The sequence below is a fragment of the Sylvia atricapilla genome, chromosome 18, assembly GCF_009819655.1.
Source record: "Sylvia atricapilla isolate bSylAtr1 chromosome 18, bSylAtr1.pri, whole genome shotgun sequence".
Lineage (NCBI taxonomy): Eukaryota > Metazoa > Chordata > Aves > Passeriformes > Sylviidae > Sylvia > Sylvia atricapilla.
In genome coordinates this window covers 1,458,152-1,474,278 of record NC_089157.1, presented here as the reverse complement: position 1 = coordinate 1,474,278, position 16,127 = coordinate 1,458,152, and the positions used below count along the sequence as shown (strand labels likewise).

The 16,127-nt window shown below is 42.3% G+C and overlaps 2 protein-coding genes across 2 annotated transcripts in view; one reads left to right on the top strand and one right to left on the bottom strand.

Moving 5' to 3' along the window:
* Positions 1–4,885, top strand: part of ABCC3 (ATP binding cassette subfamily C member 3) — a 47,682-nt gene extending 42,797 nt beyond the window's left edge. The window contains exons 27-31 of the mRNA XM_066332437.1: positions 891–1,037; positions 1,972–2,130; positions 2,497–2,663; positions 3,634–3,828; positions 4,454–4,885. Of these exons, the coding sequence (XP_066188534.1) occupies positions 891–1,037; positions 1,972–2,130; positions 2,497–2,663; positions 3,634–3,828; positions 4,454–4,562 (777 nt within the window). The 3' untranslated portion in view covers positions 4,563–4,885. The remainder of the gene's footprint in view (positions 1–890; positions 1,038–1,971; positions 2,131–2,496; positions 2,664–3,633; positions 3,829–4,453) is intronic.
* Positions 4,886–6,682: 1,797 nt separating this feature from the next.
* On the bottom strand, positions 6,683–14,478 carry ANKRD40 (ankyrin repeat domain 40). Its single transcript, XM_066331909.1, has 5 exons — positions 14,196–14,478; positions 11,507–11,655; positions 10,019–10,492; positions 9,042–9,223; positions 6,683–7,833 (listed from the first exon to the last, which is right to left on the bottom strand). The coding sequence occupies exons 1-5, from the start codon at positions 14,369–14,371 to the stop codon at positions 7,693–7,695; spliced, it is 1,122 nt and encodes a 373-aa protein (XP_066188006.1). The 5' UTR covers positions 14,372–14,478; the 3' UTR covers positions 6,683–7,692.
* Between the last annotated feature and the right edge of the window lie 1,649 nt (positions 14,479–16,127).

The following is a 16,127-nucleotide window of genomic DNA, read 5'->3' as shown; positions in this document are numbered from 1 at the left end:
CATTTAACATGGTCTTTCTTGAGGCTCTTGAGAGATGGTTCCTGCTCTGAGAGTTATCATTTAACCTGAACAAATGTCATGCTCTGAACTGTAATTTATGCTATCACAGCTCCAAATTGTTATTGCTGTCATGCAGCCTGTGCTTAGCATCTCATTTTCTGCTGCTGTGAGTGGCTATAGCACAGGAGATGAGTTTCACATCAGAATATTGGTCCCTTTGTTTGATGCACAGTCTCACCTGCATGGCTGGTGCCATGGCCCTGCTCATGAGCAGAGCTGCAGTACAATTATCAGGCCTTACACACATTTTCAATAGTACTTCTCTTCAATCAGCCTAATCAGTCCTCAGGTCCCATGAGAACATCTCTAGGAACACTGTACTGGTAATCCAGGAAATCATCCAGTCGCTTACCTTTGCTGCCAAAGACTTTTGAAAGTGGCAGATGGAGCTGTGCCAGGAAAGCTGCTCTCTGGACACACTGGTTTGTTAGTCCTGTGTACATAGTAAGAATTAGGAAATGGGAGGGAGCTGCAGTAAAAGGTTCTGGAGATCAAATATTTTACCTGGAAGGAAAAAGTTAGCTAGACAAGTTGTGTGATATGTGTTACAAACCAGAACTTGAGCTGGCAGAAAACTGGTAGTGTTCTGTTAAAGTTGATGGGAAAATATTCATATCCATTGAGGATTCATCCCTCTGTGCTCAGTTTTTGCCTGTTGACATCACAACAAAGACAAATGTATGGATACTTAGGACCTCATGTTTTTTTCCCATTATTATAAATTTATTTGATCATGGAGATTTTATTTATCAGATAAAATGCTTTTATCTGAGCTTGAATTATTTTTTCTCAAACCTGTGTGAGGCATTTCTGACTTCTGTTTTCCTCAGGCTCCCTGGATCATTGAGGGCAAGAGTCCCCCAGAAAACTGGCCATCCAAGGGAGAGCTGGAGTTTGTGAATTATTCAGTGAGGTACAGGAAGGGCCTGGATCTGGTGCTGAAGGGTCTAAACCTCCAAGTGCATGGTGGGGAAAAGGTGAGTTACCAGCTGAATGTCTGCTAGAGCTTTGCTCTGGGCCTCCAGTGACAACTGTGGAGTAGAGGAGAGGGTCTAGTGGAACTCTATGTCAGTACAGGAGCCAGCAGTGACACCTGTACTGTCCATGTGCCAGCATCCTCCTGGCTGGAAAGCAGAAGAGTGAATAGCATGGCACTTTCTGGGCTTTCCAGTTCATTTGGCAGCAGGCTCCGTACGCCACGGAGGAGGCACCAGCACAAGTGACAAAAATTCAGTGACAAGAAGGCTTTTCTGAAGCAGTGCAGATGGGAGAAGGAATTCCAGTTTTCTCTGCTCTTTGACTTCGCCTGTGAAAGTTTTGGCATGGAAGGAAATTACTTTTTTTTCCTTAATCAGGAAATGGGTTTCATTCTGGGAGATTTCATTTCTTCATGCTTTGATGGGAAGTTCTGAGGTCTGCCTGCTGGAGGCAAAGTAATTGGCATGGGAAAGTCCTTTCCTGAACAGTCTGTTGCTAAAAAATAGAATTGCCCTTATTCTAAGCAGACAGGATGGCAGCATCCCTCCGGCATGGAGATACACATGCTTACCATGAAGTAGGAATTGCCCTTAGAGAGCCTTTATTTCTTGTCCTTGAGTAACTGGACCTACCATGGGTGTACCAGATCATCTAGAGTTATGTAGGATGGCTCTAGGCCTGTGTTATTCATTATATTTATGACATGTGATATTTATGTGGAATATCATTCCAATTACATGATTACAGGAATGGCAATAAGTACATTACAGTGTACTCAAGGTTTCTAGGGAAGGATGAGACCTTCTTTCTTAGATTCAAATCTTCAGTTGAACCTCTTAGAGGAATCTTGGAGGGTTGTTTGGGAGGTTTTTTGTTGGGTGTTGTTTTCTTCTTTACTGCGTGCTTTGTTTTTAAATCTGCAATTTGTTGTAGATTGGAATTGTTGGCAGAACTGGAGCAGGGAAATCCTCCATGACACTCTGCCTCTTCAGGATCCTGGAAGCTGTAAAAGGGGAAATTAAGATTGATGGTGTGAAAATTTCAGAAATTGGTCTCCATGACCTTCGATCAAGGCTAACAATTATTCCTCAGGTACTGTTTCTGTGTGTCACAATGAAGGAACGTTTTCTAGCAGCTTAACAAACCATAAATAATGGTTTATCCAAAGAGGAAAATGTTTTGTTACACTCAGAAAATTGTTTCAGAAAAACAAACTATTTATACTTTAACTGGTCCCATCCTGCCACCTTATAAGTTGGGTGATAAAACAAGATTTAGGATAAACCATCTTCAGAGCTGGAAGTTGAGCTTGAACCTGATAATGTAATGTATTTTCAGAGAGGATAGGATTGGGAGGTGGCCTGCTTCCAATGCAATGGACCTCAAAGCAGCAGCCCATAGTATCTATACTTAAAACAGCTAAAGCACTTGTCTAATGAAAATTTGTTTTATATCCAGGATCCTGTTCTGTTTTCTGGAACGCTGAGGATGAACCTGGATCCGTTTAATAAGTATTCAGACGAAGAAATATGGAAAGCACTTGAACTGTCTCATTTGAAAAGGTTCATCAGCAGTCAGCCATTCATGCTGGACTATGAGTGCTCAGAGGGTGGAGAGAACCTCAGGTAAGGAATGCTTGGGCTAGAACAAACACTGAGCTGCCATTCAGCTGTGACAGGGGGTGACACCTGAGCTCAGGCTGGCACTGGTCTGTCATATCCAAAATGATTCAGCCACCTGTTTCTGTTCCAAGAAAGCCATCAATGTGCAAATATTTGCCTTTTCTTCTGCCTCTGCCACTAATGACCTGATTCTTCTCCCAAGCACAAATCCCATCTTGTCAGAAAGAAGTTTTAGGATGACAGGATATTAGGGACAGGCAGTCCCTTAAACACATTTTGGTAGGAAGGGAAATGCCACAATAACATTAGTGCTGTGCTGAGTAAGAGTTCTCTGCCTGACACTTTAGCAATGTTTATTTTCCATTACTATTTGGAAGGCCCATGAAGACATAACTGGGGATGATAAAATGCCATGTTTTGATATGCTTCATTGGCTTCTGAGGCTTTGGTGTCACCAGATGGTCTGTGATGAATGTTCAGCTCCTTCCTCATCCTGCAGATGATCAGAGACCGAGTCTGGCCTATGTTTGTGGCAGGAGAGGAAGACTGGGTTGCTCAGATATATGTATATATTTTATTTTTTTATGGTAGAAAGGACTTGCAGCCTCATAACATTTTATTTTCCTTTTTTATTTTTTTGTCCTAAGTTTGCATATGCTCAATGTTATCAGAACTGTGAGTGTTCTGATAGCCAATCAGAAAAGCCTGGGCAGAAATGGTTTCATTAGCTGCCCTGGCTTTTGTCACAGTGATAAAAGGCACATTTGGTGGCTCTGCCTGGCAGTAAGTGATCCTATCACCGTTAGTGTTGGCATGCTGCAGCCTGCATGTGTGAGTACAGGGCTGACAGACCAGGCAGCTTGCAAAATCTTTCCGGGGTGTTTGGGCAACCCACCGGCTGAGTGACCTGCTGAGCACGAGTGGCCGTGGGCAGTGGGGGCTGAGGGCAGTGAAAGGCTCTCTGTGCTTACAGTGTTGGCCAGAGGCAGCTCGTGTGCCTGGCCAGAGCTCTGCTGCGCAAAACCAGGATCCTGATCCTGGATGAAGCCACGGCCGCCATTGACCTGGAGACAGATGACCTCATCCAGATGACCATTCGGACACAGTTTGTGGACTGCACGGTGTTGACCATTGCACACAGGCTCAACACAATCATGGATTACACCAGGTAAAATCTCTGAGTAGTGCATGGCAGGTTTGTGGGTTTGCTGGGGATGTAAAGCAGCACTTGAAGGGGTCTGGTTTGTCTCCAGACATGAACGCTGGTTCTCTTGTCCAGCAGTGTGTAAGCAATCATGTGCTACGTAATTCCAGAATTTCCAGCCCTGACTTTGCCTCTGCTGGCATAGAAAACAGGTTCTATATTCAGAAACCAGAGCTGTGCAGTGGTCCAGGGCCACTCCAGGCACTGTCTGGAAGCTTATGGAGCCTTGTTAAACCAGCAGCTGCTGTAACTTCTTCCCTAACAGCATGTCATTTTAATTACTTGAAAATATATTAATAATCTTCATCAGCTTTTATCTCCTTGGCTTTCTGGAACTATAGTTTCAATTCCAGATGCTTTTTTTCCTCTTCTTGCCCCTGGGAGACAGTGACTGCCCTGTAACTTTTGTAGTCAGGCAGCAGCTCAGGGAGAATGTTTATCATCTGTTGTGTTTTAACACGTGAAAATAATTGAGAAAAACAAAAGCAAGGCAAAGATTGACGAAGTTTGCTTTGTGACACAAACCACATTCCTTTTGAGGAATTTTCTGACACATTTTTTCCCCAACATCATCTTTTGTTTTGTACAGGGTTCTTGTTCTAGACAACGGGACCATAGCTGAATTTGACACACCTGCAAACCTTATAGCAGCAAAGGGTATTTTCCACAGTATGGCCAAAGATGCTGGACTTGCATAAAAAGAAGATCCCTTGGGTTTTGGTTTGGTGCCTTTTTAATGTTAGTGACTTGCCACAAAAGTGACTTGTGAATGTACTGTAATTTACAAAACAGTTTTTGTAGTAGACTCAACTTGTGATATGTGAAGGAAGCATTTTACAATTGTAAGGACCAGGAAGTGAATTTTATATTTTAAAATATTTTCTATATGCATAAAGTATTTTATTACATGCTTTTTCCCAAAGAATGACAAATATTCTGCCAAGAAAATGTATGCACCACAGTGTAATTATGTACTGTGTTCAGGTTTGTAATTAGTAAATTATATTAATGGTACAAAATACACCTGATTTGTGTGTTTTCTGCATAAGGATTCATAGGTATTGAAGTGAAAAGACAGGTCCAGTTAAGCTGTGACTCAGCTGTGTAATCTCTGAGTGACTCCAACCTGTTCCCTTCAATATTTCCCTCAGGACAAGGGAGTCCTGGGAACTTTGGGAATCCCTGTCCAGGGCAACTTCAGCATTAAAAAATTCCTCTTCAGCCTAAGAAGCAACATGTATCTAAAGCTAAACCTACAAATGGCTTCATATAAAACTTTAACTACATAGGTTTTTTCCAGTTCAGTAGACCCCACAGAAGCACAAATGGACACGATTGAACCACAAGTATTAGAATTTTGCTCTATGTCTTTGGGTAGGAAGTCACTAAGAATGTCTCCACTTAAGCTGAATGTGCATGCTGAGACAAGTGTGTATTTAGTTTATCTTGTTCAACACTTAGTTACCTGAAATAATGGGTGGTTTGTTTTGCAGAAATAATTATCTGTTTTATTATTGATAACCTCAGATAAATGGAGGCCTGTGTTCAAACAGCATTTGCTGCTAGAATCTCTTTTGCTTCACTTTGTGTTTTACACTAAGCACTCCAGAAAACCACCCAGCAAGAAAAAAGTTTCTATGTTTTACCAGACGGAAAGCGCAGAAAAAATTTGAGAAGACAAAATAATAATTTATTAATTCTTACAAATTATACTTCTTAAATAGAAACCCAAATTTGCAGACAAGCATTTATTAGATGTTAACATTTCATGTAGCAGAACACAAAGTAATGAATTATTTATCACACACAGAATGTGTTGGTTATACTCTGATGGGATTGGGGAGTGTTAATAGTATCTTCCTGGAATAAACTGCACAAGGTATAAAAATATTCCTGGGAATGCATAGATGGGGATCAGCATCTGTGCAACATTGCTGCACCAACAGCTGGGGGTTGTACTGGTTAACCCTGAATCCTCCTGGATTCAGCCAATGCCTGAACCATCCTGTGCTGGGGAGAAGGCAGCAGCCAGGGTGACATAAGGAATGACAATTTGATTATTCCATTACAGAGAACTTAATATTCCACCAGCAATCTGGTATAAAAACAGATATTACCAACGAGTGGGACTGTGTTTGACCTTTGGCACTTTGTAGAAGAGGCTTTTTCAGTGTGAGAAAACCTTTTGTATTCACCTGGGGATCCTGAGCTTCAGCGTGGTGACTGGGCACAGAGAGAATCCGGCGTTAGCAGGGATCTGTGCTGGCAGCTGAGCCCGGCCTGGTTCCTGAGGCAGGTTGGGAGCTCCCTCTGGTGTGCTCAGTCCCTGTGCTCCAAGCACTTCCACCAGCCGAGAGCAGTGAGCCCAGGGCGCTCTGGGGACAGTTCCTGCTGGATTGGAGGTGACACAGGCAGTGACACAGGCAGCTGCTGTCCCTTATAGTCCCCAGGACAGGTGAAGGCTGTGCTTGGTCCCCAGCTCCAGGCACAGGGACTCAGCCCAGGACTGCCCCAGCAGCCACACAGACACTGCACAGCCTGCTCAGGCTCTGAACTGTGAGACAAGACAAAAGATAAATTCCTTTGGCAACTGCAGTTTCCAAAGAAACTGGGAGGAAAGGGGGGAGGTGAAGAAACAGGAAAACTCAGACTAGTTGGTACCTTCTGTTTGCCTGTTACACCTCATACTTCAGTTTATTCATCTAATCCACAGCACCTGCTTTGCACGTGGCCTACCAGAGTAGAACTCTTCCTCAAATTCAAGTGACTAAATAAATACTAAAATCTTTAAAAAATCAGATAAAATCCAGCTCTTAAATACTTTTCAATTTCTTTATTCAAGAATTTCACAGCAAAAGTAGTCAAATTCTGAATTTTAAGTAATTGTGATTTTCTTTTCCGTAAACTACATGGGTAAACACAAGTCACAGTGAGAAAAAGAAAATACATTGCATAGGAACATCAGGATTGGCTATTAGCCCAGAAAACCCTGGGTACTTTGCTAGTTTGTTTTTACACAGGTAACTTTATAGGTTCAAGATACGCCTTTTCTCAGGAATGTAGAGGGCAAAAGAAAATAAAATTATACTTTTTGTGCTTTTAAAAAGGGAAATTGAAGAAATGTCAACACAGTAACAAAAATAATATATTAAATTGCACATGTCATTGCATGTCAATTGCTCATGTATATATTGACAGACAACACTAAAAGGGATTTTGGTTGAGAGCATATTTATTATTTGGATAATTACTGTCACTTTTATTTTCAACCTGAGAAATAGGGAAAAGTGTAAACAGGGATTAAGAAATCATAGGTAGTAAGTCACTTGATAGAGTTTAAACTTGACATAGTTTTGTGCTTCCACAAATGTAAACCCTTCTGGTTTTTTTCCCTCTAAGTAAAATAGGACTTAACAAAAATGATCTTTAAAGAGAACATTGATGGTAATGGACTCAGTACAAGTATTAAATGGGCTTCATGGCAGGTTCTTTAGCTTGATTACCTCTGCTATTTTATAGCACACAAATTACTAGAACAGCTTAAGGTAAGCCTTTCCCTGAGAGCTGCTAACTCTGCAGTATTTCATTATCTTTTTGTAAGGAAGTGTTGCATTTACAGATAGTTCTACCAATACTTCCTGTGTATTGAGTTACTTTTACACCACTCACTGTTCTTAAGATTAACTAGAAGCTGTAAATGTGCATAACCACTTCAGTTTATTTCACCGTTAACAAAATAGACTTTTTCACATCATTAGCCCTTATAGATACTGTTTTTGAAACGTAATTGTAAAACGAAAGATAAAAATCTTTTGTTTTATTCCTTAATTAGTACGTAAGTTCTGATGCCTTCTTGTTATACCCACTCTGTTCAGAAAGTGTGGAGACTCTGAAAAGTAAGTTTTTGTCGCTTACTGTTAGAACAAGCTCCAGTTCTTGGAAATCCTGTAGCCTTGCAACATCCTTGTCCTTTAAACAAATACAATAAGGAGTTAGGTGATAGTGTCTGTTAATTTTGCAGAGGTAAGTTAAAATAATAAGCTCATACTAACACAAGGTATGTATTTATTCATAACTATGACAGTTCTTTACAGTGAACTGGAAAGCAAATACCCTGTTGCACCTTGTATTTACTCTGGGGTCTTATTCAGCTATTCCCTTAAGTCTATTTTTAGAAGGAATGCAACACTGACAGTGAGTGCAAGTTATTAGTAGGATTACACTTGTCAAGATCTACTGCATGCCACCCAAATCCTCTTTTTTTTTCCTCCTGCTAATTCTTGGAAGCTGATGAATTGATGCTTGCATCTACCCAAGGAGGTCATGCATGTGGCTGGCTTCCTTCAGGGCAATCCAGCAAGGTAGCCCCTGCAGCAGTGGTCTGCTGGCAACAGCAGTACACAGAGTCAGGTTTGTGTCACTTCAGGGAACAGTAGGGGTCCTGAAATCCTACCAGAGAGCCTGAAGTGATTAGGGATGAAAACAAAAAGTTCTTTCAACAATAACCAAGTTGGAAAGTGACAGAATTGCTTATGTCTTTTTTTTCTCCACTTCTTGACTAACACAGAGTAAGACATTCTGTAGTCAGTGAAGATGCAGCAGAGTGAAGCCTGTTAATCTATTCCTAATCAGATTTGCCCCATGAGTGACGCCAACAATGCTCTACAAGGATTTGAGAATGAAAGAAAAGTCAGTGGTTAGTTGGTAAAACAGGTCAGCAGGTCCCTTTGCTGTTGGCTGCAGGGTAGATGTCACTGAAGGAAGGACAGTTACATTCAGAGTCCTGCACTCAGAATAACCCTGGAAAACACCTCTGTGCAAGGACTGCAGCCAGGCCTTGCTGAACTCACAGAGCTTGGCTGAACTCTGCAGGCCCTTTAAATGCTGTTGCCAGCTCACAGTGGTGTTGTGTTGTACTGAATTTTGCAATGGAGTCATAAAATCTGGAATTAACTGGGTCCAACACCAAATGATTATGAAAGGAGGTGATCAATAAATTTGAGAACTGTTTTACTTAAGAAATCCTAAACAAGTGCTGAGTGTTGCAAATTGAGCAGATTATTTTTTTCCTTATATGGGCCAATGCAGGTAGCCAACAAATGATTCATTTGTAACAGTAAAAGTAACCTAAAAATCTCTTCTATAAGTTGCTGCACTTCAAAAGGTAGAGCTCTTACCTTTCTTAACATTGTATTTGGTAGTTTTCTGATCTTCTGAACGTGCTCAGGGTTCACACCCAGCTCACGGCAACTCACTCGGAGCAGCTCCTTGTAGGTCAGTTCTTGTCTGTCCAGTTCAATTTCTATGAAGTCATTTTCTCTAAGATTAGGGGTTTGTATTCTCACTTTAAGCACCAGTTCTATTAGAAATAAAAAGTCACATTAATATGCATAAGTATAAAGAACTGGAAACAATGTCTCTATAACAATTTCCAGGTATTTCTATCTTCTATTAACTTTGTTTGTGTCACTGGTAAGAATACATGAACCCTCAGAAAGCAAAACCTGGAACTGTATGACCACAGTTTTAATGAGATTGATTTTCATTAAATTATATGAAAAAATCATAGCAAATCTAGTGCAATATATGTCTGCATGTCTGAACCATTGCATGAATACTCTTTAATTGATTTAAGCTGATTCAACAGCAGCTTGAACTGGTTATCAATTTCCTGAGCAATCCAAGATTGCTTTTTTTGCTATTTCTTTCTCTCAGTTCACTTCTCATTGCTACCTCATGGTATCAGAATGCCTTTTACTTGAAGAACAAAATTCTGAATGGTAACTGGAATTCCAAGTTTTCTCCTCTGAGTAGGCTAACTTTTCCTGCAGAACAGGCAGATCCTAGAACAGCTCAGTGCAGACTGAGCCATGTGAGGTTCTCCACTGGCTGCTTGCTGATGATCTGTATTTGCAGCTTGGACTATGCTATCTAGAAAATTAGATTACTCTGGTGTCTGTATGCTTTTATAGCAATTGAGAGAGCAAATGTTTACATCAATATTTTAATAACAGTTCCAGCAGAAACTGGCTATCAGCATAATTCATTCCCTTCAGATGTTTCCTGAATGCCTAAGCATGGTAATCTGAAAGTCTCTGGAAACACATGATTAATCTGCACTGCCCAAGGTGACAGAAGAGATTTCTGGTGTTACCTTGCATGCTGAGTGGAAAAGCTCCCGTGAAGAAAATGGGCTGAAAGGCCGGCACAGGCCCCATGCAGGAGCTGTCCCCCTGCTGGGGCAGGGACTGGTTGGATCCTGCTGGCGAGAGGCTTCTGCCCCACGACACCGAGCCCTGGTAAGGAGGAGCTCTCTGGAGGACAGGATTTGGGTGTGATGGCCCAGCAGACCCTCGAGGCAGGGGTGGGACATCCCCGTTGGGAGATGCCTCAGGAGCACCATTCCCGGGCTGCAATGGTGCTCCTGCCCGTCTGTAGTTGGCCGAGTCAGGTGCAGATGGAGAGTTGGTGTCTTGTGGTTCCAGGTGTGAGAGATTCCCATTCAGGGTAGGGTCTGGAATGCTGGTACTTGAGGTGTTGTAAACATATGGGAAAGGTGGGTTAGCCAGGTAATTGGGGATGATTGGCAGATCTGAATCTTGCTTTAAGTCTGTGAGTTCATCTTCCACTGTAAAAAAAAACAAAGAATATTCTCCAAGACTGACTGGGGGTTGGTTTTTTTTTCTTTTGTCTTTTTTTTTTTTCCCCCCTATTTTTTTCCCCAGAGGGAATGCAGTGCTAAAAGCATCACGGGTTAGAAGATGCATCAGGAAGCATCGTGTCTTTTTTCGTACAACAAACAGAATGCTTAGGCGTTGCCATACAAACATAAAAGCTGAGTCTGATTCTAATAATTCTGGGGTGCTAATTCCTTCTAAACACTGCAATACTTCTATTTTGGCTTGTTTTAATCTGTAGCAGCACATTGTAACATGGTCTCTGGTGGAAGAACGCTGTCATCTTCATAATGTATCAGGCAACGAAAAACAAAGGGTCGTATGTTGTTTGATATTGAGGCAGAGGATAAAGGGAAGAGAACATGCAGTACTGGGGGAGCTGCAGCATTCAACAGCTGGGAGAGAACAATGAAAACAAAACCAGACACGGAGTACAAAGGAGAGACAAGAAGTTGTTAATCGACCGCATTTCAAATTACTTATCGCCTCCAGCAGCAAAACCTGCTCTGTTCCAGCAGTTACAGAACACAACAGAGATGCTCAACCAATGTCCTTTAATGAGCCTTTAATTTGGGCTGCTCATTTTTGATTTATCCAACACAGAACATAAGGAATATTAGGTGTTGCTCATACAAGAGCTTCCTACAAATTCGAGAGATTTCTTCTCTGCTGTCCTTCTGAAAACTGGAAACTGCATCTACCTGGCACATAGCATTCCTCAAAATCCAGTTTTTCTAAATTTCCAGTGTTTAGAAAAAAGTTTAGCTAGCTGAGTATGGAATTTATTGGTAATTCCCTTTACTTAAAGTTTGTTTTCTTACCATGTAAACACCCTAGAAAGCAAGTCCTAATACTAAAATCCGAACACAGTGTCTTCACATGCAAAACAAAGACTGGGCCACACACGCTTTGAACACCCTCTTACTAGTCTTTAATGATCATATGGCACAATCACTATAGGTTACCTCCCAACATCTTCCTGATCTCTCTCTTGGATGTTAGCTGGGCTGGCCTCTCCCCTTTCTTCGTCAGGATGTTCTTGTCAGCCCCAGCGTGCAGCAGATAAGCCACAACTGCCGTGTGGTTCCGCTTGCAGGCCCAGTGCAAACAGGTCCTGCACATGGAAAACAGGAATGCTGTGTCAGATCCTGAGGTATGGCAGACTCCTTTACACTCATATTGCTGCCTGTGAGAAGAAGTCTCTATGCACAAGCAAAATAGGTTTGAGCTGCAAACTTCCTTGGAAATTCACCCTGGATTGGGAGTCTGCAATGGCACCTGCTAATGTCATTTTCTCTTTGCTCCCATGCTCTTTACTGCAGTAGTAGTTTTAAAGTTCAGGATCTTTTCAGTTTATAATTTCTCAGGCTACAGCCTTTAAGCTACTGGAAAAGTAAGTATGAAAGTCAGGTTTGTGTATGATATTTTAATCTTTTAAAGAATCAGCTGTACTTGGAATACTTGTGCTTGTGTACATGGGATCTATTACTGGGATCTCCATAGGATGCTATATGTACTCTTTGATTAATGTTGCCAGCATAAGCACTTGCACTTACTGGCAAGTAAATGACATTTTAAATACTGTAAGCAGTTTGTAAGAACCATTCTTTGCCCAGTTGCCATTTGCTGCATCAGTAATTATTCAGCTTAAGACCTGCAGACAACTAATTTTCTGAAATTTGTAAGTGATGCATAGAGCTAATCACTTTTTGTATTTTCAAAATATTTGCACTTGCTGTCTAGAGAAACATATTAAAAAAACATCCTAAAAGCTGCTTAGTGTTCAGATCTTATTTAGTGTGTGTATTAAAGACTTACAGACTCATACATGTAACTTGCTGTAGAGTTCCATTCTTTCCTATCCCAGGTTCTAGTGGTGTTTGGCCATTCTCTAGCTTCTATATTTTATTTTAATTCTCCTGCTCCAGCTGAAGGAAATTCTTCAGAAAAATGAACATGCTCAACCCTTCTCTAAGTTTGTTTATTTCTTTTTTAAGAATTACCTAAAATAAAGTAGAGATAAATAAACTTAGAAGATAAAAACTTTCAGTTGGAAGTCCAGCTCCAAAACGTTTTTTCTACTTCAGGTGGTTTGGTTTAGTTTGGTTTGGTGGGATTTTTTTTACAGAAAGAGACTGCAAAGTCAGGCAGACAGGATAGTATTTGCATTGAGCACAAAATTTGCTGGTCTGGTTTTTAGAGAAGATATGTAAGGCTCAACAGCACAGCCTCATTTTGGGATTCATCCTGACCATTCCACGTGGCCTGTGCTGAGAGAAACCATCTACCCAAGGACCTGATGCGTATCAAAATGTAAGTGCTCAGCACCTCTAAGCATCACACATACTGAGCAGCTCACTGCAAAAATTTTAATTGTACAAACATAAACAGCAATGAAGATGCATTTATTGCCATGGTTAAAAATTACCAGATCATTATTTTTTAAAATCACTAATTTTATTACAAGACTTGTTTCATCGATTCCAGTTTTAGATACAAACTCATTCTAATGACAGTTTGCTTTTTATCTCACTAAGATAATTCAATGTCTTGTGAATCAGTTACAATTTTTAGAAGCTTTAATATTTATCACAATTTAAAGCTCAAAAAAAGCATGTTTCATGCTTCTCAAAACTGCTGATTGAACTTTTATAAGTCTTGCTCCTTTCCTAATTTTATTTTTCCTATTTTTAATTATAATGTCATAGAATCCTAGGATGGTTTAAGTTGTAAGGGACCTTAAAGTTCATCTCATTCCACTGCTGCCAGGGGCAGGGACACCTTCCACTATCCCAGGTTGCTCCAAGTGTGTCCAAACTGGCCTTGAACATTTCCAGGGAAGGAGCAGCCACAGCTTCTCTGGGCACCCCGTGCCAGGGCCTCCTCACCCTCACTGGGAAAAATTGTTTCCTTACATCTAATCTAAGTCTCTCTCTTTTAAACTGTTCCCCCTTGTCTTACTTCTTATATGTGTGTAAGAAGTTGTTCCCCCCCCCCTTTTTTTTTTTTATAAGTTTATAATTTTAAGCACCAAACAGCACAGTAAATACACACTGATTGAACCTGCGGAAAACAGTCTCTGAAAATGCCTGAGTATTCCCTGTAAAATCCTCCTTCCAATAAAATTATGCGTGTGTTTATGTCTACAGTGTTACTTGTACAAGTGCCTATTACAGAACAGCCTTCACTTTAGTGTCCTCAGGTGGATCTGAACGAGATGCCAAATCCCAAGTGTTTGTACATATCGTTGGAATAAGTTCCCTGCTTGAAAGAGAAAGTAATTTTCTAACTTCAGGTGATAATAAATATTTCTGCTTAGGCAGGAGCACGTAAAGCCGAGGTTTGTGTTCGACAGACCACGCCGTCTCAGGCTGGGGAAAAAAAAAAATCCAAACCAACACTACAAAGGAAGTGCACAGCGACCTGGAGAAGGGGCACACGGGGCAGGAGGTGCAGTGGGGACGCGTGTTTGTGACCTCGGTTATTCTCTCCGGCATAGGGACAGCTCCATAGCGGAGTACTCGGAGGCCGATGGACCTTCCTCTTCCTCCTCAACTCAGCCGGCCTCGCCTTTCACGTGCGGAGCGAACCGGCGGCAGGCTCCGCACGGGCTGAGCCGGCCGAGAAGCCCAGCGCTCGCCGGGGCGCCCTTACCATCCGTTGACTTCGTTCTGGCAGTTGAGGCCGACCCCCAGCTCCACCAGCCGCCGCACCTCCTCCGCGTCGCCGAGCGCCGCCGCCTCCCGCAGCCGCTCCTGCCGCTCCCGCTCCGCCATGTCCCCGCAGCCTCCGCCCGCCTCCCGCATCGCCTCCCGCATCGCCTCCCGCATCGCCGCCGCGCTCCGGCTGGGGGACACTATTGCCGGTGACAACCCGGCCCCGACAGCTGGTTCCGGGGCGCGGCCGCTGCCCGGGGACGGGCCGCACGGCGCAGTGCCGCCGACACGTTCAGTGGGCACGGGAGTGTATCGTGTGCGCTGTCTCCTGCTCTGCTGATTGTTTTTGCGGGCTCTCGGTTTATCGTGGAGTGAATGATGGAATCATCCAGTGTTCAGTGTTGGGAGGGACCTTAAAGATCATCTCGTTCCACCGCCGTGCCGTGGGCAGGGACAGCTTTCTGTTGTTTAGAGGCCACATCCAGCCTGGCGCTGGACCCCATCCAGGGGTGGGCCGTATTTCTAGCTCACTGACTCTCTGTGGTAATTTAATTAAGATTAATTTTATCCGGTGGTTTTACTCAAGGAAGGGAGAACTTTATGATAACCACCGTTTACGCAAAAACCTGCTGCTAAAGAGGCTAAATAGAGGGATTCAGAAAACCTGGTTTTGCCTGGTAACTGCGTGATGAGGTACTGAAGAGATTTTTAAGCTTATGATGGTTTGGGTTGGGAGGGAACATAACACTCATCTAGTTCCAGCCCCCTGCCATGGGCAGGGGCACCTTGTACTAGACCAGGTTGCTCCAAGCCCCATCCAGCCTGGCCTTGAATACTTCAAGGGATGGGACATCCTCTTATCCTGCATAGGAAACTCTGATCATCTTTGTATGCTCTCAGCCGAATCAACTAATCCCTAAAAAAACATAAATAAAATAAAGATCATTATCTGTCTGCGAAGCAAATGGAAAGATGATAGGTAATTCCTGCCATTTGCATGGTTTGGTTTGAAAAGCTGTTTTTTGTTGTGAATTTGTCCTAAACCAAGTTACAGAGCAGTCAGTAAAAACTTCACCAGTATAAAAAGTCAAAATAGTAATTTCAAACTTCAGTCAGACTTCTGTATTCCAGCTTGCTCTATGCAGCCACAGCAGCATGCCAAGGAATTCTGCAGTAGTCAGGCTCCAGTGTCCAGTGTACCTGTTTGCCTCCTTGATGCAGCAGAGCATTACAAAGAAACTGAAACAGCCCAGTTCTGCCCCAGTTCCAAGTATCAGTACCCCACCTTCCCTGCCGCCCCCAAACCCAGACTGCAGGATACTGACTGAAAATTTATACTCTAACTTGTGTTATGTTAATTTCAATCATACTGTTCCAGCCATTCCATTGGTTTCTTAAATCATTACAATATTGCAAACCTTGAAGGAAGTTTGTGGTGCCTCACAGTGCTGCATTAGGGACAGATTTCCAACAGGAAACTCCTCAGGTAACAACTGGTGCTTGCAAGCCCTCAGTGATGCCCTCAAAGTTGCTGTCAGTCTAAGAGGGTTTTACAGGATCAGCATAAATATTGGCTTCAAGCTTTTCAAAAAATATTATAGAATTGAAAATGTAATAATTGTATGTACTTAGGATGTTCAAAGCAATGTTGAGTAATTGGGAAATAGTTGGCAATTGCTATGTGAAATTCAGTATATACCGAGTACAAAGTCACATCTAGAAAGAAAAACAAAATGGGCTGGTTCCAAAGTCAAAGAGTAAGATTTATTTTACATTTGCAGGACTTCTGTTCTCCCTCAACCTGTCAAGCATGGGGACAGGCTTTCCAGGGAAGTGGTGGAGTCATCATCCCTGGAAGTGTTCAAAAAACATGTGGCTATGGCACTTGAGGACATGGTTTATTGGTGAGTGCGATGACAGTTAGACTGGA